At 36.9% G+C, this 22,915-nt stretch overlaps 1 protein-coding gene across 3 annotated transcripts in view; it reads right to left on the reverse strand.

Annotated features, from left to right (window-relative positions):
• Positions 1-124: 124 nt before the first annotated feature.
• The window catches only part of CXADR (CXADR Ig-like cell adhesion molecule), a 50,859-nt gene continuing 28,068 nt past the window's right edge, over positions 125-22,915 (reverse strand). Inside the window, exons 4-8 of one of the 3 annotated variants that reach the window (XM_036017560.1) lie at positions 20,381-20,536; positions 19,026-19,148; positions 18,350-18,488; positions 16,861-17,044; positions 125-499 (exon numbers count right to left, since the gene is read on the reverse strand). In XM_036017560.1, the coding sequence (XP_035873453.1) occupies positions 458-499; positions 16,861-17,044; positions 18,350-18,488; positions 19,026-19,148; positions 20,381-20,536 (644 nt within the window). In that variant the 3' untranslated portion in view covers positions 125-457. Of the gene's footprint in view, positions 500-7,502; positions 8,294-12,797; positions 17,045-18,349; positions 18,489-19,025; positions 19,149-20,380; positions 20,537-22,915 lie in introns of those variants that run through there. The other 2 variants (XM_036017561.1, XM_028504576.2) reach the window with 2 other exon arrangements.

Here is a 22,915-nt window from a genome sequence, read left to right on the forward strand (position 1 = left end):
TGCTTCTGTTCTGTGCACAAAAAAGGGAGAGCAAAGGGGATGTTTCACTTCATTGTTTAATTAAACATTTAGCAAAGAAAAAAGGTAAACGTTTCCTTTAAAAAAATCAACTTTTTAAAAAACCATACTTTCCCCAAAGGCCACAATATGAAAATAAGTATATAAAAAGTCTAAAATTTGTTAGTAGCTTGTTGAAAATATAAACATTATAAAACATCTTTCAAAAGATTAAAGTCACTGTACATAGAATTTTCCTAACCAAGAATTTGGCCTATACTAATTTGGTATGGCATTTGACTTATGTGCATAATGCTGTTGCATAAAGCAGAAATATCCTTTCAGCCACTCTAATTTCTGTGCCATGTGCTTTTTTGCCCAACACGTTGAAGTCTTTAGTAGAGGTCCAAAGTAAAGCAAAATAGAACAGTACTTAGGATTCTTCAGTGGTCCTTCTTATTTATACCACTGTAATTCCATCAGTCTTGTAAGTGTACTCGGACTACAAAAAGAGAAAAGGAGGTATAAGAATTTGGTTCCCAAAGTAAATTTTAAAACACTTAAGATCAATAATTTTTTCCATCTCTAACATCTAAATTATTTAACTTAGAGAAATCATTATTTGCTAATCATTAGATGGCCTGGCCATTTTAAGTATTCCTGTTGTCATTTTTTCTGATAAGTTCTATTGAGGTACAGGATACCAGAGAAGTACACAAATCATAAGGATATGTAGCTCAAAAAGATTTTAAAGTATGGAAATTAAGTTTGCAAAATCAATGTAATGCTTAATTTTAAACCTTACTTTTCTTGTTTTAATGTTATTGTACTCTTTGATAAAGACATACACAGCTATTAACATATTTCCAAACCATATCTACTTTTCCTCCAGAAATACAGGAGGTTGGCAAAAGTACATTTTTAGTTATGAGTATATGAAAATTTATTATCATTGTATGTACCATACAGCAAACTGCAAACCTACTTTTGTCTACCCCTGTATATAGTGGATGCCTGTTCAGACTTCAGTTTATTTTTCTAGGGGTAATTAGCATCACCAGGCAGATTAATTGTATTTAAGTTTTAATTTTTAAAACTTGAGAGAGTTTTATGTGGTAATGGCAGCTTTGTGGTCAGTTGTAAAGGTGACAGGTTTCAAGTATTTTTGTCACGGAGTTAGCATTTAAGTTTGCTCATGTAATTAGAAGCTTGTTGGGAAAATCAGAAGTATACTACCATACTGTCATAAAAGGAAGTATTTTGGGTACACTTCTAGTAACCAGACCTTTCCATATAAGATACTGTAAAATCTAAATCTCTTACTTGTTTTGATAATGGAATGGCAGGGTGTGTAGGAGAAAATGCTGATTTTGAACTTGTATATTAGATGAACTACCTGTAGAGATTTCCAACTTTTATTTCAGTTCACCAACCCCCCCCCCCGCCACCTTGTCCTAAAATTAATTTAAAGCAAAAGAAAGCTGTTACCAATATAGTCTTTCCAATCCATTTTTTTTTTAAGATTTTATTTATTTTCAGAGAGGGAAGGCGGGGGGAGAAACATCAATGTGCAGTTGCTGGGGGTCATGGCCTGCAACCCAGGCCTGTACCCTGACTGGGGATCCAACTTGCAACACTTTGGTTTGCCGCCCACGCTCAATCCACTGAGCTATACCAGCTAGGGCTCCAACCCATTTCTAATGAAGATCATCTTTCTCAGCACCTGAGTCTTCAAATCAGTCTAGTAAGCATGGGATACAAAAGTTTCTAACTTTCAGTGGTGAGTAGCACTAAGTTGTAAGATGTCTGAAGTCTCTCTTACATGACTAGGATTGTTCTAATGAAGACAAAATGTAGCTGCATAATAGGTTGAAAGCCTTATCAGGCAGGTTTTAACAGGAGTGGTTTGTCAGTGGATGGTAATTGCCTTAATTCTTTTATTTTGCATTTGTAGATGTAATTGCAAAGTTCTAAATTTAGAGGTTAAACTTGGACATAGAAATTTTTAAAAACTCTTGGTAAATTTTATTACACCAATAAGTACAATACTTCTGGCTTTTTAGTGTGTAATATTTGTTTCAAAGTATTTAACTTTTCAGCAAACTTATATGATTTTAAGCTAATAAAGCATTCATGTTGACTTTCTACTCTGCTATCCCTGTTAAAATAATTTCTTAGTGATTGGGAAAAGGGAAAAATACTTACAAACACATATGATGTACATTTACCTTGCCAGGGTAGCCATTGTACAGGTAAAACTATTTAAATATTTTATTACATTAAAATAAAATTTTAAAAAATTAAAATTAAATATTTTATTACTATGTGCCAGTAACTTGTTTATTCCACATAATAATCCCATGAGGATAGGTATCAGTATTATTTCAGTTAACATAAGGATTTTCAGAGAAGTTAAAAACACCTGGAATCACAGAAAGCTAAGTAAGAAAGCCCTAACCAAGCTGTACTTTGTAAAGTCCATGCTCTTGATGCCTTTATTCATTTCATTACTTAGAAAATCTATCACCTCTTGAAACCTGTGAGAATATTTAACATCAGGCCAGATTTGAATAAAAAGGGAAGAAACACAAAGATTTTATAAAGTGAGAAAAAATAAAAATCTTGATTAATATCTAATAGTCTTGACAAAATTCCTTTTTCACACACTATTCAGATATTTCTGAAAAGGCATTGACTAATAACTTGACAGTCATTTTATTTGCTTGAACTAAATCAAATTGTGAGAGAAATTACAGCCCAATTGAGATGACAAAGCTGTACCATTGACTGGTCAAGGGGAAAGATCACAGAGAATTCGTGCTATTAGTAAGGCCCAAGTTTATCACAAGCTTTAACTCCTTTTTTCTTAGTTATGTGTGATTTAACATAGTGTACAATGTTTTCAGGTATTCTCTAGAGCATGCATTCCAGTTGTGAGGAAGTAACACTGGGGCGCTACGGAAAACACCCCTGGATTACAGATGGAGCTTTATGGTATCAACTCATACTGGAAAACTGGCACACAAGCACTAGTTGGGGAGGCTCTGCATACCCTTTCAAAATGTGCACACTTTATTCACTGCAGAAAGCATCTCCTGCCTCCCAACTTAATAGCATTAGGCACCTTCCAGGTTCCTGTGATCTTTCATGTATAATTTAAAAGGTAGTACATCTGACCCTTAAAACAAATTCACACCCTGACTGGTGTGGCTCAATGGATTGAGTGCCAGCCTGTGAACCAAAGGGTGGCTGGTTCAATTCCCAGTCAGGTCACATGCCTGGGTTGCAGGCCAGGTTCCCAGTGGGGGTGTGTGTGAGAGTCAACCACATATTTTCTCTCCCTCTCTTTCTCCCTCCTTTCCCCTCTCTAAAAATAAATAAATATAATCCTTAAAAAAAAAAAGCTAATTCACCATTAGGACTTGTAGTAGATACACCACTGCTTAGGGTGGCTTATTTATTCCTTAAAGCACATGATCAGCACAAAAATACTGAATTGTATTTCTACCCTCAAAAAAGGAAAAACTTATTACAGAAATGGCCTTCATAAGTATGGAAGCCTTGGGAGCCTTGCTTTAATTTCACAGGACAGGAAAATACTAAGTATTATGACACATCCACAGCTTGGCTTATGGATGTTCTAAAATATTGCATATATTAATGTGTATACAATATATGGTAAACCTATAGGGAATATAGGTGGCAAGCATTTCTAACCAGGCTAGAAGTTTAGTGGATAACTTAAGTATACAATTTAGTGTCATAACTGATAAACGGTATGAACTTCATTAGTAATTAAAGCAGATTTATTTTGGCAATCATAAGATCAGAAATGCCCAGTGTTGATGAAAGTGTGTGAGGAAACATTATAGTACGGTGTTAGTACAGGTTTAAAGGAGTATAACTTCTGAAGGGCAGTTAAAATGTAAATGCATATATCCTTTGACCAACCTGCTGTACTTCTAGAAATTCATCTACAGAATCACTCAAAACAAGGAGGCCATTGTCTAAATAAAAGTGTTCATTGCACTTTTACCTAGATAATGGCAAAAATAACAAAAACTCGAGTAGCCACCAATAGGTGAACGGTTAAAATACAAATGTCTATTCAAAAACACACTGGAAAATACATAGTCACAAACGATGAATTTGTAATAACATGGAATAGAATGTTGCAAGGTGGGGAAATAGTGCAAGTAGAGAAATAAAAATATTGTGTCTAGGATGGTACCAACATTGGAAAAATAAATTCCCAATTGTTAAAAGTAGTGTTCTCAGAGGCAGGGGAAGATGGGCAGATACAGAAAACTATTTTTCTACATTGTGCACTTCAGTCTAGATTTTTATGCTAAGCATTATTATTTTTATACTGAGAATTATAACTGGAAGGGTAAAGAGAAACATTTTTAAAAGCACTTGACATGTTTGGTGGGTTTATTTTTAAATACTATACAACATTGATAACCAAATTGCATGTATGTTTTGAGGGCAACCTGTTACAGTTCTGAATTAAATGGTTGCAATGTGGTTACCTTTTATTGTTGTTGATCATACTGTGTCTAGAAGAAAATATTTCAAAATAATAAATGCTTATAATAGAGTGGTAGTGTTCCCAATTATGTATTACATGATTTCGTGATAAAAAATTTAAATAGTACTTTGTGGGAGATAAATTCCTATTATTAAGAAAGAGTACTGAGTATTTAAAAACAAATAGAAAGGTGTGAGTCTGATAGAGGAGAAATATAAAAATTTGCCAAAAGAAAAAAAAAACTGACGAAGAATGTACCACATTTCTAAATTGACTCAATACCATAAGAACATTACTTTCCAAATTAATATGTAAAGTCAACATAAATCAAGATCTCAGGGAATTTTAATGGAACTCAAAAACTTAAGTTTACATGGAAGAATAATTTTCAAGAATAACCAAGAATTTTTTTTAAAAGAACAATGGACAGGGACTGTCTTTCCTTCTAATTTATATACTCTAAGTATAACCTAGGAGTGAACTAATATACTACTTACAGAATTACAAGTACAGAACCAGAAATATTTATACAATCAGGTGCCATGTGCCCCATACCAAGGAAGATACATTCTGAAAAATGTATCAGTAGGTGATTTTCTCCTGCAAATATTACAGAGTATGGTTACACAAACCTAGATAATATAGCCTACTAAACTCTTAGGCTGTATGTTATGTCACTATTGTATATATATGTGGTATGTCATTGACAGAAACATTAGGTAATTCATAACTATATAAAGAAGTTTAATGTGTGTGAATGTGTATTTATAAATTGAAAATATTCACTAATAAAAAATTAGTAGTAAACTAAATATTTGGCTATGAATTTTTAAGACTTAAATTCCTACTTCAAACCATGAAAGTTCCAGATAGATTAAAGATAAAATATAAATTATGAAACTATAAAAGTACAGAGAAAATCCAGGAGATACTTACAAGCTTTAGCTTAGGAAAATACTCCCTGTGATGACAGAGAGATTGCTGATTTGGAATTAAAAAAAATTTGAACTGCATATCAAAAGACATCATAACTTAAGTTAAAAAACAAATTTCCAAAGAGGGAGAAAATTTCCAAAAAATGTTTAAAAGTTAATTAACATTCTTAATATACAAAAACCTTCCACATATACTTATTTAGCAGAACCAAATATAAAGAAATACAAATGGCTAAAAACAGAAGATGTGCGAATGGCACATTAATGACAAAGGAAATAAAGGCTGAAACCATGAAGTATACCATTTTCCCCTAACACACTGAACCATTAAAAAGACTGGTTTGTGGAAGGCAACTGACAATGTCAAAAAATTTTTAATGTGTATATTCTCTTGCCCAGTAATTCAAATTCTATACATCCAGAAGATAACCTATGAAAATACTTTTGCAATTGTATAAATATCAATGTCCAGTTGATTCAGCACTATTTGCCATAATAAAAGATTATAACTCATACTATGTAAGAGCACATGGCCAATACAAGAATAATCTGCGACTACTGCTGTGCAAAATTGCCCACCATGTTGTGTGACAGGTGAAAATAGATGCAAAAAAATGAGAATAATAGAATTTAGCAGGTTTATCATTGAAACTGAGTCTTGGAGTATCCCTGCAAGTTGCCCCAAGTGACGGGAACTTCAAACCCAAGCAGTGTGACTCCAGGGCACCTGCTTTTAGCAGCTGGACGGAGGACTGGAGTGATGGTTCCAGTTCCCTATCATTAACAAGGGGAATGATGGTTCCCCTTAAATTGGTAATGATAGTGTTTTTCTGTTTTCTTTTTATGTTATTTGGAAAGCAATAAAATAGATATTTTGGTATTTTCTTGGTTTAAACAGGATTTCAATGAAAAGAAACAAATCACCTGTGAAAAATTATCGGCCACAAGAGGGCATCAGATATTCTTTTTCCAACTTCCAAGCTAAGTTGTGTTCACAAATATTAATCTCCCTTTTCTCCCTTCTCCATGATAAGCATTAGTGGTTAGTTTAAATCACTGCTTTTCCTGTGGATCTACACATAGAAATTGTCACTGGTAATTAAGAATTTTAATTAACTATGCCATAATTATACACAAAAATTATTTATTAGAATTATTTTTCTGTTAATACAAGTAATGTTAATTTAAGGAAAAATAGTTAAAAGCAGAGAAAGATCTTTCATATCACTTATAGTCCATCTAGCAAAGATAACCACTGTTAATATTTTAGTGGAAGGGGAATGTTCAAAGAGGGAGTTTTTAATTTACATTCTCCCATACTGTTTTGTCATGATGAAATACATTCATTTTACTGTCACATGATTTGAAAATGTGAAACACTGAATTATGACACTGATTCTTTAAACACAATTTTTAAGTATGTATATATATATATATATATATATATATATATATATGCCTTAATTGATGTAACCCATCTTTATCATTAAATATTAAGATCAGTTTTGGAAATGTCTTTTCAATCATACATCTAAATATATACCATACCACCTTTGTTGAGAATGGAGTGGGAAGAAGGGATTATTCAAGTTCAGAAATAAGCAAACTGATCTTATAACAAAGCTGCTGACTTTTTGAAATCACACATAGAAAATTATAGATGACAAATTTTTTAGAGTCAAACTGATAAGCAAAGCTGTAAAACAACAGAAAACAGCCAGTGTGATTAGTTGGCTATTTGCTTCACTTAATTCAATAGAAAAAACATTGTTTTCATATCTTATAGATCACCCATTAAATGTTTCTTCTAAGGAACCAAAATTTACTGATTAAACTTGAAAGTATATTTAAAATTTTAAAATTCTGTCTAAAGGGACTGGAACATGAAAAATGTAAAATTCACTTTTGTCATCTGAGTACTAAGTAAAATCTCACTATTTCATGTTTTCTACTGTTCCCCAATGATAAACCAGGCAATACTTAAAATCTGATATTGATAGTTAAAAAGATCTTTTGGTAAATAACTTTGAAAATACTAGTTGTGATACTTGATACTGTGAAATCTGGAAAGGAATACACAAAAAAAGTTAAAATACAGATCTTTGATAGGGATTTGGCATGCAGATTTACAGTAAAATCCCTCTTCCCTGACACAGTTAGTAGTGCCAATCAAAAAAGTTTAAGTGAAAAACCATTAAAAACTATACATCCCTTAAACATTTTAAAATGTTTAAAATTTATCAGTATACTTTCAGTTACCAAATTTTTGATGTAAATCATTTTTCTTAGAGTATGGGCCTGGTGCTAGGAGTATCTGTTTTCTTTATAAAAATTCATCCATATTATATCAATCTTAATGTAAAGTTTGGTTTCTTTGCAGTGAGTGAAAACAACATATTTCTAAAGCAATTGCCAGCAGAGTCATTTCCTCAGATATGTTATCTTCACCATATCTAGTACTTTTGCCCAAATTATGTACAATTTACTTAAATTATGCAATCAGCAACACAACAAGCATAAACAGGCTTGGTACCAAACAAAGCAGACTCTTGTCAATCATATACCCGCTGGGGACACCACAGGCATCGAGAAGAGTGCAGCTGTGGATGCTCACGTGCGCCCTCGGCAGGGGTGAGCCAGTTCCGCACAGGGGGCAGAGGGCAGAGGGCACTGGTTAGGTCAGAGTCAGCTCCACATTCCCTGGCCTTCTCCCAGGCTAGTGTTGCAGGGAGGGGAGTGAGTGGTCAGAGAGGGCCATACACTCTAACTCTTCTCTTCCTTCCTTTCATATAGTTCTCTCAGGGCTGGGACTGCCAAGGACTCAAGGCTCCTAGAAAAAACACTGGACCAGGAATCAGGAGACCTGGATTTTGTTTCTAACTATGGCCTTGAAAAAGCAAAACCTTTATGGACCTTGATTTTTTTCATACAGTCATACTGAACTAGACACTATAGCCTATAGATGTTTTTTTGGGGGGGAGGATGTTTTTACAAAATCTGAACTATATCAATTTTCTTAACTACATCACAAATATTTTGCTCTTCCTACGAAAAGTTTAAAACTGAAGGCACATAAACATGTTCATAAAGCCCTGTTAGGGCTGCGTCTTTGCCCTAGACAGAGCAGACAGTATCTGTTAGTTGGTTGGGCAGGGATCATGTTTCTTTTCACAGGCTTACTTTACTTTGTGTTTTGCTATTCCTGTGAACGAGGAAAACGCCCCTTCCTTGTCACCAGATGGAACGACCGGTGGAGGCTGATGCTGGAGGACTGTGATTTTCTGACTGGTTGCAAGTCTTCTTTCTCTATCTGTCCTGCTGTCTCCTCTCAGCGCTGCCAGGTCGTTCTACGGTTCCCCTGGAAACGTTCTCATTGTTGACAGTTCTGTGGTACGCGAGAAGAAAACGTCCCACTTAGCAACATTAAAAGAGCACACTGCCGGTAGCCAACATTCAACTTGAAATGGAGTGTGACAGCTGGCCTAGCCCATGACCTAGACACATCTTTTCAAGTGCAAGATTATCTAATTTTCTTCATTAGTTTAGTTCGTGCTGATTTCATAAAACTGCTTTAGGCAAAAACTCCGGGAACTCGAAGAAACCAAAGATAAATTAAGGAACACACTGTGACGGGAATATACGTGGCGATGGCTTGACTGGAGCGTAGCCAGAGCTGCTGCAAATCATCAGGAAAGACTACTGAGAATCTATTACGTGTCGAACTTTATTTATTTATTTATTCATTCATTCATTCATGCCTCACCTGAGGACACTTTTTTCCATTGTTTTCAGAGGAAGGTGGGAGAGAGTGGGGAGGCAGGGGGAGAGAGAGAGGAGAGAGATTGACTGGTTGCCCCTCATAAGCGCCCCAACTGGGGTAATAACCCACAACCTGGGTATGTGCCCTGACTGGGAATCAAATCTGCAAACTTTCAGTTTATGGGACGACACTCCATCTAACTGAGCCACACTGGCCAGGGCGTGATTGGAAGCTTTAAGTGTGAACACGCTCCCTCCACCTTTGAGGAAACACATCTGCTTGGAGAAAGGAAACAAATACATGAAAAGAGAGGTAGGCGATCCTCATCTTCCTTTGAGGATATAATTTCAAGGAGGGAGAAGTCAGGTTGAACCAATATGACAATTTAGGAAGAATTAGGATTTCATGGTCAGAAGGATAAGACCAAAAGCAAAGTCAAAGGAAAAGGATAACCTAGCAAAAAAAGTTTTCGTATCGCACAGGGCTACTTTTAATATATTTAAGAGCTCCAATTTAGCAGTATATAAAAGAAAAATGGGCAAATCATAGGAACATAGTTCTCAAATGGTTTTTAAATATCAGATGCTCAACTAAACAAGTAACAGTATTTTAAACCATGAGATAATTTTCTTCTTGGAGATTGGGCAAGATCAAAAGGTTGGGTAAGAGTATTGGTGAGGACTGGGGAGAGACCAGCGCTCTCATCCATTGCTAGCGTCAGCTGCTACAACACTGACAAAGCTACTTTAATAATAGTTGCCAAATTACTCTATACTCACCAACACCCCTCTTAGAAATTTACCTTAAAGATATATATACACACATATATAATGATGTATATACATTGGTGAAACATACGGCTTGTAAAATTTTATTCACTGCATCAAAAAGATGGGATCAATTTAAATGGCCATGAATTGGTGGCTGGTTAAATGAGTTAAAATGTTATCCCTCTGATGTAAACATTACTGTTTTAAAAACAAGTAAGATAGGTAGATAGATGTACAGATAATAGAATATAGATAACATAGATGTAGAGCAATCTGATAGGATATGTTCAATTAAAAAACAAGTGTGTCTAAAACCTTATTTTTTCGAAGGAAAAAAGTGGAGTTGCACGCCGAAGCATGGCAGTGAAAGGCCGGTTGTGAAAGGCTGGGAGAGAAACAGCCACTGGCTTCACTCCAGACCTCCTCAGAATCTAGGAAGGGCTTTAGAAACTTTTTTCTAAAATGTTCTTCCACTTTCTCAAGTTTTCATCATTCGTTTTTTTTTTTTTTTCCTGTTTTTAAGTTGGCTCCTGTTGACTCAGGTCACCCCATTCTGTATTTGTGCAGTTCATTTTTCAAGCCACAGGCAGACTTTCTCGCCACGTGTACTCACCCTCACTTTCTCTCTCTCTCGATACTGCCTTCGGGGAAGAAACCAGACCAGGTGTCTTATGGACCATATGACGTGAACTTATTGAATGCATTCTGGCCCCCTAATGCCGTTTCTTTTCTGAACATTCATTCAGTATTTTCTGAGCTATAATACATCAGAGTTAGGAACTAGAGATTAAAGTGAATAAACTCGGTTCAGACCCATAAAGGGGATAGATTAAATGTGTTAAGTAATTAGAATACATACATAAAAGACCTGTACTAGCAATATTAAAGGCTCAGACACACCCCTAAATTGGCATGTGAATGGGGGGCAGGGGTACGAATCAGAAACAATGACTTAAAGGAGAGCAGGTTTGGAATTGTCTGAACTTGTAGGGCAAACATGCCCTGGGAAGGTAAACACGGAGGGGCTGCTGTCTGGTTGAGGAAGTTGCAAGTGCGCAAGGCATGAAGCCCCAGAGCACAGAGTTGCAACTGGAGATGTGGGGAAAACAAGCTGCAGAGAAATGGAATGGACCACGAGATACCTTTTGTATCAGATTAGGATGATCTGGATTTGAACATGTTTATATTTACATGTTAAGACAACCAGTCCACTAGGACTGGGGGCAATGACTCAGGGCAAGAAAAGAACATGATGGCTTTTAGGACCCTGTTGGGGACCGGCATTAGGCTTTTTTACTTGAGTATTTCCTGGATCTTCTCCCACCTCCCTCATTCTTCATCAGAGTCAGAATTTTCACAGCTCAGCAGTGAAATGAGAAGCAAACTGATCAAAGAGCTAGTCCTTGATTAACTAGACTGAAATTTCTCAGTTCTTCATTAACTCGTGAAATTCGTTTTTTTTTTTCTGTAGTTACCCTAGGATGACTTTTTTCTCCTATAGTTATCAAACATAGAAGAAAATCATTTAACAAATCATTTGATTTATACTTCAGAAATACCAGCAAGGAAAACTGAGCTGAGTTCTTAGGACTGCTTTCTGAATCTTTCTCTGTTGCCCTTACTACATTTAGAAATTATACTTGATTATGCCCGAAGCCTTAAAACTAAACCACTTTTATTTAATAACAAATTACTTTACATATGTTTTTGTTTCAATTACATTGGTTTTGCTACTTGGTATTTAATTAACCAGAAATATGATCTGGCTTTTAGAACTGCAAGATTAAAATATGGTCTAAATTTAAAGGCAATAAATTATACTCAGTAGCTCAACTTAGTATATTTTATTGTAATCTTGGTTCCTTGAAAATCTGTGTATTATTTTCAGCATCCCGGCTACCAGGGACAAATGCAAAGACTTTTCATTATATCAATTTTATTTCTTTAAAATCTTCCAACATCCCGTGATGTAGGTATTTTTATCCCTATTTTAAGAACTAGGAAATTGAAGCTAAGTAAAGTGTCTAGCAAAGAATGGTGTTCAAACACGTCTGACTCCAAGGCCTATGCTCTTCTCATTTTAACCTCTGAGTAGAGTATCTAACATTAGTACAAACCAGTTGTTCTAAACCTGGGGGGTGGGGGATTTTGCCCTCTACGCCAGTGGACATTAGGAAACATCTGGAGACTCTTTTGGTTGTCATATCTGTGGGGGTTGGTGGAGGGGACAAGGTTGCTGGTCCCTAGTAGGTAGAGACCAGGAATGATACTAAACAACCTATAAAGCGCAGGACAGTCCCCTACAACAAAGAACTATTCAGCCCAAAATATTGAGAAACTATAGTATTGTACAAACAAAACATTCCTAACAATGTCTTCTCACAGACTCATTACTATCCGTTCTGGTTTTTTCTGAAATCAATGTTTAAAGTCAATGAAAGTAGCTTTAAACCAGAACCAGATATGTTTAAGACATATATGCATGAACATTTTCAAATGCAGCTGAATACTGCTTTGACTTTGCACTGTAAAACACTGTGAAATGAGCACCAAACTCTGGAGTTTCAACCCCAAATGTTATGTCATGTGCAGTCATATAACTGCAGAGTGGGGAAACATATGTATGTTTCACATGTTTCCATTGATGTGTGATTGTTCTGACTTTCATTCTGTTTAATAAGGGATTCAGGGGGTGGGGGGAAGAAAACCCAGGCTCAGGAAACAGGGAGGAACGTGAAACTGAAGCCTGATAAAGTAGACATCTTCTTAAAGGCACAATGAAGCCACACCATGAGGCAGAAAACTACTTTCTTGATTTTATTTTAAAAGTACACAAGGTCACAAAACTAGAGCAAGTTCTTGCTTTTTTAACCAAATTTTGTTCTTACAAATTTCACAATCTGCTGCACCATTGGATATTTAAGCCAGAAACTTTAAATACAAAAAGCATTTTTGATACTGACACTATCAATTCTCTATTTGCATATATGAAGTGTCAAAATATTTTTCTCAGTAGTACAAGTGTATTTATTACAAAAATTCACAGTTAGGGATGAGAATAAGTGCATCAGTGAATTGTGGTTCTCTTAATGCTTGTGTTATTCAAAGTAGAAAACACCAAATCTTCCTTGATTGGAGATTTTAGTGTTCTTGAACAAAGCAAACCCAAGAGATATTCTCCACACTCTTAAATTACAGAAGAGGCTATTTCGTAAAACTTGATTTTAATTCACAGTGAGAAGCCAGAGGCAGCAAATATTTGCTGGTGTTACTATCCATAAGATCAAATACTTGCTGGTGTTACTATCCATAAGGTACACAGAACTGCAATTCACAAATTTGTTATTCTTCCCTGCTTCTATAACATTAATCAGTAGAACTTGTGTTCAGTTATGGACCATATTTTAGTGCCAGAACAGGCAAACAACAAAAAATCCAACTGCAGAACATGTTGCCTTTATTGCAAGAATATCCAAAGGCATTTGAAAGGCATTTGAAATATTAAAACTTGCCCAGAACATTTATACTAACCACAGAATATTACAAAGATTTATGTACATATATATATATAATAATATAACATCACAAGTCACTAAGGGTAGAAACGGTGCCAACATTTTCTGCAAACTACTCTTCACATGACACATCAAAGCATTAACCACGTGATATGGGCTTTTTCTGTTCACACTGGAATAAGGCATCTGAAGGCCCTAAACACTGTGGAGATGAGAAGAAATCAGGAAAAACTTTACACATTCATATAACTTCAAATTTACATGCTGCACTCACAGAAAGAGACAGAGAATGGTTATTTCAAAAAGCCATACGTTACAGAATTTGATATCCAACTTCATGCAATGAATTCTTTTTATATTTAATCAAGATGTTTTCTTGCCCCTTCACTTACTCCTAATTTACAATACTCAATCTTGAAAATGATCATTTTAATAAAAATCAGACATTAATTCATACCAATAATCTAATTGTGTTTCATTAACCTCCCCCTAAGACACACTTTGGCTGTGTTTCCATTGTAACAATTCCATGGCAGGGTTTTGTGTTGTTTTGAGTTTTCCTTCTAATGAGAATATTAGGTAAAGTTGCCAATAAGAAAATGAATACCTGCAAACCATACATTCAAAGCACAGAACTACATCTTTTATGGTATCCCTTCAAGTTATCCTGTGTGACTCAACAAGATGCTGTCGAATCTCTTAGGTTGCCTCAAAGATGCAGTGTCACCCTTGACTGATGATGTTAAACTCTAACAGAAATGCTTGAATAACAATTTTTGTTGAGTCACTTGATTACCGGTCACAATTCTAGAACAAATATTCGATCTCTGGTTCAACTGAAAATATCAGTGAGAATTACTTAAGAAGTCAATCAGAACTCTCTGACTTTCGGATTAACTGAAATTTACAATGAGAGTAGCTGAAGACATAGTTTAAAACTTAATTCTGTCCTTTAAACCTCACCATGCCCAGTAGGTCTCTTCAGGTTCCATAACTGGTTTTTATAAGCATATTTCTCAAGGTATAGCTGGTATGGACCTGAACTAAAAGTGCTTCTGGAAGAGAATCTGACATACTTATAGCTAAATCCTAGGCCAACTATGAAATCTAAGGCCAGGGAAGCCTTACATATGTCCATTTTTTTTGTAGTAATTTCTACTTACATTGATAGCACAATCTTCATTACATGAAAACTAATAGAAAAGGCCAAAAGTTGTCTATGAAAGTTTGTGCTGTTATTTCTTACACTATTATATAAATTTATTTATACAAAACAGACCAGACATCTGGAGTGCAAAAATAGTTACTGTTATAAAATCAGAAACACAGTAAAAGAGTGTTAGGGGTGTTGAAATTTTAAAATCCTTGTAAATAACACGATCTGTTAACTTGCATCCAGGAAGAACAGGAAAGAGGAGGCAAACTGAAAGTGTGAGGACAGAAAGGGGTCACAGTGATGCGCTTTTAGGAACAGTACCTTCACCTCTAAGCACCTCTCAGGTGATAGCTAGCTCATAGGCACCAGAAATTCATAATAAAAATTAAATTACCCAAAAGGCACAAATGAAAATGTTAACACCAAGTAGAAAACCATTATTACGTAAGGCTAAAAATCTATTTTAAAAAATGCTTCCGTATATGTAAAACTATACACTAATCCATTACACAGGCATTCAGCTTAAATTTACCATTAAAAATGTACATAATACTCTTCCTAGTCATAAATTCATGCCAACATTAATTTATAATACAGCATGAGCCACCACAGCACCCAAAAAGATGAACAGAAACCAAATCCCTAAAAAATCTAGGGAAAGGCTTTTAGAGCTAGTGAAATAATTTATTGCAGACCTCATTTACTACAAAGAAATTGTTGGCTCATGCTACTATATCCACACTCCCTCACAATCTTAAGGGAAATACAATAAATTCACTTTCTTCTACTAAAACAGTATTTAACACATTTGGCAGTTAGGAGTATTCTTTTTACTCCTTTTCCTTTCATTTCCTTCTTTTTTTTTCTTAAAGAATAAATCACTTGCACAAAACTAAGACTCAAACTTTTCAAAGCTCAACTTGATTTTCTGCAACCACACCAAGACATGTTGGCCACACAATAGCAACTGCACACCCTCCACGTCTGGAATACAGAACTGACGGAGGACACTAGCCTAAAAGTCTTTCGTTGTCCTAAGTCTATGAAGAAAACATCCTCCAGGAACTGCATTCAGGAAGGCAAATTTGGAATTACAGTTTTCTAGAACACACAACATGCAACACCATCCAAAAACAGCAACAAAATGCCGAACCAGTAAAAACCTTTTAAAATTTGGAACCAATAATTAGGGAATTTCAACCTGTTACCTGTCAAACAATAAATGAGTTATAATTTTTTCTTATTAGAAAAATATGACCTAAAGCAGAGAACCAGCACTTAGTTTGGGAGCTGCAAAATACTCCGTCCTTGATCTGGCTGGTCACCATTCTGACCACAAACCTTCAGGTATTGATCACTCATCCCCGAAATCCATCCTTGCTATTGAACTCCTAGTGTCACTGCTCTGTGTAGCTGACAGCAAATTTTCTAGATAAATTCGCAGACACTCCTTTGTTTTAGCATATAAAAGAGCTCACTACACCTCTGTTGCCTGGAGCAGTCTATCAATCAAATACTTAACAAGTCATTTCATAAACAAGGCTTATGAATGACTTGAAAAGTAAACTAGTCATTTTTAGAACACTGTAATGTTTTTTTATGTTATTAGAGCTATTTCAAACATCTTCAGAGTTTTCCAAGAAGCTATAAAAACAAGAACAAACATAAAGGTATATAAGAGTTTTTGTCATGAACTATCTTTACCAATTTTCAGTCATAAATTGAGAAAGGGATCCTAAAGATAATGGTAGAAATAATAAAGCACTACTTTCAGATGATTCAAGTATCAACTTGGTGTGCACGAAAGTTCACCAATTTCTTCCTCTATGATTTCATATCCAAAGTGCTACATCTTACTAACCATTGATATTTAGAAACCTACAAAGTCAATCTCTTCAAGGAAATCTTTTTCAGATGGCAAATTTGTCTTTAGTAGCTTTCATGCCTTTACTATTTTGATGTAACCACACAAAACTTTTTGAAAGGTACTTCCTGCAGTTTCTGGTTCACTTTTTGATCTACTGAGGCTGGTAGCGACATTTGGAACAGAACAGGTTTTCCTATGTTGAAAGGAGAAGAGCGGCATGGAGCGCAGCGATGGAAGGCACAGAGGTGCTATACTATCGACCCGTCCTTGCTCTGTGCTGGAATCATCACAGGCACCGCTCCCATCCTACTGAGATTAGGGGCAGCTACCTTAGCAGGTGGGAGAGTCGGGCTCTGAGGGGCGCGGTCAAAATCTTCGCTTGGTACTTGGTTATACTGAGTCTTGGAATAGCCTTCCATGTTGGAAGGAGACATGGACCCCAGGGATGAGTGGTTGCTGCCCATGTAGCTTCTGGCAGTGGACGTCCGGCTCTTGGGAGGAGGCACGTCTTCCCTAGAAAGCAAAGATGCCAATAAAAGCTCCAAGAATAAGTTTCAAGGAACCTAGAGTTTAGTAACTCATGACTCATGGGTGGAGGCTATTTAAGTGTTAAGGATATAAAAGTGTGTGTGGCACACAAAAAGTCAAGAGCGACAAAACACAATGTCGCCGACTATGTATCGCTCCCAAAGTCATCATTTGCAGAGTACCTATCTTCATGAATACTAAGAGGTGGTTTTTGTGATTCCATTATGTTGTCTTGCAAGGAACAAACCTCAAATATTTTCATATTCCAGTACAACTAATCAAAGTAATATAATTAGAGTCATATAACACTTTATAGTTGATAAACCACTAACACCTAGATATATTTCTACCAAAAAAAGAAAAAAAAAATCCCTGTTATGCAAGTTACTTATCTAAGACCTTAGTTGAATACCCAGCAGATTTAAGTCTGTAGAAAATGGGAATTCAGGCATAAGGATTTTTATACCATGGACTGACAAAGAACATACACCTGAGTTACCTCTGGTGCCATTTAAAAATACAAAAGCCCAGACTGCACCCCATACCTACCAAATGTCAATTCTTGGGTGTTACTTAAGTCATATGCAGTTATTTTTTGAAGTTCTATAATCCAACATCCACTTGTGGTTAAGATCTACTGGTTTAGAATGTTAAAAAAAAAAATACTACTTATGTCACTTGATACAATCAGGTCTTTTTTTTTTTTTTTTTAAATCCTCACCAGAGGGCATATTATTGATTTTAGAGATAAGGGAAGGAAGGAAAAAAGGAAGACAAACATCAATGTGAGAGAGAAATGTCAATCAGCTGCCTCTAGTATGTGCCCCAATCAGGGACCAGGGACTCAACCTACAACCCAGTATGTTTTCTGACCAGAACTGAATCCATGATCTTCTGCTTTATAGGCTGATGCTCCAACTAACAGAGCCACACCAGCCAGGGCACAATCAGGTCTTTTTTAAAAATTTCAACATCTTGTTCATTTTTTTATTTTTGAAAACTTCACATCTGCACTGTATTTGGGGAAGATAGTCGTGAGATAAGCCATTTTGCAGTAGTTATTAAAATAGGGTCCAGAATTGGAAAGGGGCTCGGGAAGGGCACAATGGAGGTTGGCTGGATCTGCATACTTGAAATTGGAAGTAAAAGTTTTCAAATGTGTTGAGGGGAAGAGCTATAGCTTTTATCCGATTCTCACAGGGTTACACACTGGGAATGGTTAAGAGAACTAATTCCTTCAGATATAATGAGCTTAGCATACATCAGTCAACTCTTGTGTCACTTAATTACCTGATATCATGATGAACTTCCTTTTCATATTTTTTCTCTCTGTGCTTTTTACGACAGCAAAAGATGATCAGACCGATGATCGCTAGCGCAAGCAAAGTTCCTATAATAGCTCCTGCAATTGTCCCAGCTTTATTTGAAGCTAGAAAAATATGTTCATAAGAAAATAATGGTAAAAAAACATATGTAGTCATATTGAAGGTAAGGATACACATTGATAGACTGATTTCATTCCACATATTAACTTTGAGGACAAATTAATTAGCATTTTGGTCCAAGGGGAAAAATCCACTAAAGAACTTTCTTTTGAACTGTAGAATCCATTTCAAGCATAAATGCGATCAAACCAGATTAAAAGACTTTACTATTCTCAGCTGTCTGAGTTGGCATATAAGCATGTTCCAAATAGTTCATACTTATTAATATAATGGCAAAATACGGTATAAGAGTTGATTTGACAACTCTTCTTAATGGTGCTACAATAATGGAAGTTTCATTCATAAAATGTAATTTTTCCTTTTGTGACTTAGGAAAGCTAATAACCAAACCATAAAGTGCTTTGCTCACAATTTGCATCCACTTGTCCTCATCATATAGCCTTGCTGACTGAACCAAAGGGGGCTTATCTAAAGAGAAGGGAAACGAACATTATCACAACGAGCAGAAAGAAGGTACTTACGAGGCACAACGTCCAGGCGCAGCTCGCACTGATCAGAGCCCACTCTGTTGCGGACTGTACAACTGTACACCCCGGAGTACTCGGTAGTGGCGTTTTTTACCGATATAACCGGTGACGTCATTTCTATGAAAAGAAAGGTGGGGCACAGCAAAACCCATTTTTATAGGATAGCTGAGTTCCCAGTAAAGGCAAACCCCACTAAGTCTGACAATCCAGGCAAAAGGGACAGAGGCTGAAGCCGGGTGCAGAACAAGCTGCAGGCAGACACACGCATGTCTCCAGAATGCAAACGACTGTAACTCCAGTTCATTTGCATCAAGGCAAAAATAAACACGAGCTCCCTCTCCACACATAGAGTCGCAGTTGAAGCAGAGCCATATTGATTACAAAAAAAATATCCCGTGCCACAAAGGCTCTTTGGTGCAGTGGGAAGATTTTCAAAAGCCATTTCATCCACCCCCAAGAGGAAAGAAATACATGAAAAATGTCAGAAGGGATCATATGGTTTGTCTCCTAATTTAAAAAAAGAAACAGAGGCTGAGAGAAATCCTACCTAGCCCGGGTGGGGAGAGTGTAGATCAGTTTGAATAACAGGTCAGTTATAACAGTGAGCAATCAGATTTAACCAATTTGTAACTTTCTGGTTAATGTCACAGAGGTGTTTTTGAGATGTTTTTGTTTTGTTTTAACAAACACACCATGGGTAAATTACAGTACCTTCAACATGAACCTAGGCTCATGAAACTTTCAAGATCCAACACTTGCTACAATTTAGTCGTTAAGTTATAATCATGAACATTTTCTGCCAGTATTGCCATCAATTAAATATATATATTCCAAAGAAACCAATTATAATACCCAAAACCGTGAACCTGTTATAAAAATATATCTATTTATACTACATGGCAGTAAGTTGTCATTATAAAACACTGAGTAATTTCTACGGAATCCTGATTGCTCTGTACAGAAAGGGGAAAGTATTTGGGGATTAAAAAATATACATATTCACCCTGGCTGGCGTAGCTCAGTGGATTGAGCGTGGGCTGTAAACCAAAGTGTCGCAGGTTCGATTCCCAGTCAAGGCACATGCCTGGGTTGCAGGCCACAGCCCCCAACAACCGCACATTGATGTCTCTCTTTCTCTTTCTCTTTCTCTTTCTCTTTCTCTTTCTCTTTCTCTTTCTCTTTCTCTTTCTCTTTCTCTCTCTCTCTCTTTCTCCCTCCCTTCCCTCTCTCTAAAAGTAAATAAATAAAATCTTAAAAAAAATATATATATATATATTTACCCTTCCCCCCGCAATTAGGTTTAAGTCCAAATCAATGGCCCATTGTACAAACTGTCTCATCAGAGGTACCTGTTACCAACGCTGGGGGCAGTTTCTGTGAGTTGGACAATTTTTGCCATTCATACAGTAACGGAAGCGAGCCTTCCTTGGGTTCACATTTCAGTTTAAAGTCATTTCCAATTTCTTCTGATCCATCAACGTAACATCTTGTACCCGAAGGCTTAACTGAGAAAAGAAATGATAACTTGACACAAAAGAATGGAATTCATGTTTACAAGGATTACTTAAACACAGAGCATGCTGCCCGGCCCCTGACTCATCATCATGTGTTCCAGGCTCAGAGCCCAAAAGACCGAAAGACTACAGCAGGGTGTGAACAACAGTTTCTCAGCTTTGTCCAATACAAAACAGGCAAGACTGGGCTCAGGCAAGCAGCCACTGCACGGGGAGGAACGGCAGGGTCTCAGGTGCAGCTCTGAGCCCCTTGATTCCATGGGGCACGTCGGAAAGCAAGCAAGCTTCTTCCCCTCCACTCCTAACCGGTCCCTCTACTCCGTGCCTGACATGGGAGTATGTGCCACATCACGTCCCTCTGGTGCCATTACCGTGCCCATCAGGGGATTTATAATAAATAATGCTGCTAACAGGGACAATTCACTTGATGAAATTAAAGACCAATTAATATTCCACAATTACATTAACCCCAAACCATGCAGAGAGCAGTGTTACAAAAGCGTAAAACTGAGGCTGTATTCCAGGTCTCTCTGGGTCACTGTTTAGAGAAGCTGTTAACCCCATTACCTGAAATTCACCCCAACACTGGATTAACGCCTTGGCATTTCGTACTCTTACTGAACTTGATTAAAGCATAATATACACACAATAAAATTAACACACTTTAATAGTGTAAGTTGATCGTGTTTGAGAAATGTGTGTGTGTACATGCACATACACTCCATTCCCCACCCTGATAAGCACCACCCCAATCCTCTCGTAAGCCACCCTCGTGCTGGGTGCAGTTATCTCAGCCACAACCCTGGCCCCAGGAGCCACCCATGGGATTTCAGCACCACAGATTAGTTCTGCTGCTTCTAGAGTCGTGGAAGTGGAGTAATACAGTACTGCTTTTGTCTTGCTTCCTTTATTCCTTGTAAGGCTTTAGAAACTCATGTTGTCTCTTTCAAAAGTCCATTCTTTTTCACTGCTGAGTTGTATTCCATGGACTACAATGTAAATTGAGCTATCCATTCATCTGTCGGTGAACACTGATTCCAGCTTTTGGGCCTGATTCACTGAACTGACTAGGAGCAGGTGTGTAGTCTGTCAAACCAGACTCACTGACCAGTGAGGAAGGCACTGTTGGGAGCTGTGGGGTGTCACTGGAGCGAGAGAGGAAGGGTTCTGAAGGATTCTAGGAGACTCTAAAAGAAGCAGAGATTGGTTCTGAATCCGATGCTGTTTCTGAGGCTGGATTAGGAGAACTGGTGACGAAGGCCATTGAGCAACTGCGGACCCTCCTCAGTGTGGGATGGGCAGTGCAAGGTGGGTCTGGGGAGACAGCAGTAATCTGTTTGCAGCTGTGGTTTACCGCAGCTCCACGACCTTGGCAGAAACCATGTCCCCTCTACACTCTGCCGCTGGCTGTATCTCTATCTGTATCTATCTGTCCTCACAGCCTAATAAACGGCAGGACTGTTTTTTGTTTTTTTTTTTTAGTCTGAACTTCTTTTCATTCTTTTCAGTCCTGGATGGGCTTTTACTCTTTCACTACTAGGAATAAATGTGAATGGGTTTTGCAGTTTTACATAATTATGAACAACACTGCTTGAACACTCATGTGAATCCTGGAATGTCTTCCTTTTCGCAGTAATTGCTGGATCATTTATGGTATGTGTATGTTTAGCTCTAAAAGAAACTGTTTTCCAAATCTGGCCAACAGGGGCTATCATATCCAGTGGGGCGTCTTTAACCACGGATGTCAGTCATGATCTCATCTCTTCACCCACTTCTTGATCATTCTTCAATCTGATGGTGTTTCTCCCCTTCATCTGTTACTACTTGCACTTTTTCCTAAAGATCAACAAATGCATTTAATTGCATTGTTGATTTCCTAAGCAAATCTGTCTCTTTTTTAGATTGATCAGTTGCCCTGGAGACTACATGAACTGGACATTTAAATTGGTTTTGCAAATTATTTCATCCTGTGAATCTTCAACAAAATGAACTTTGTTCTTCATTTCTAAAAACTACCAATAAATCCTTTATTACGTGAACTAGCAGTGGGAGATGAAAGCATTGCTTTGTACATCAAGTATCTACTGGTGATACAGCGTATTAACCCTAACCCTCATCTCTTCTATTAAAGGTACCCTTTCCCATACACCAAACACATCCAACAGTGAGCAGTTGCCTGAACTGACTGCTTGGGAAATGCAAGGCCCCACTGAGTCTGAAACTGCAACATACTCCATCCACAAATAGAACAAAACTTTACCAACAATGGTTTCTGAGTGTTGCCTGGGAGTAGCCCCCCTGCTTTCCAACCCGAACCATAATGCTACAAGAAAGATCCACTCTTTATCCACGGCATTTGGCTGGAATGAA

The sequence above is a fragment of the Phyllostomus discolor genome, chromosome 2 (assembly GCF_004126475.2).
Source record: "Phyllostomus discolor isolate MPI-MPIP mPhyDis1 chromosome 2, mPhyDis1.pri.v3, whole genome shotgun sequence".
NCBI classification, from domain to species: Eukaryota; Metazoa; Chordata; class Mammalia; order Chiroptera; family Phyllostomidae; genus Phyllostomus; species Phyllostomus discolor.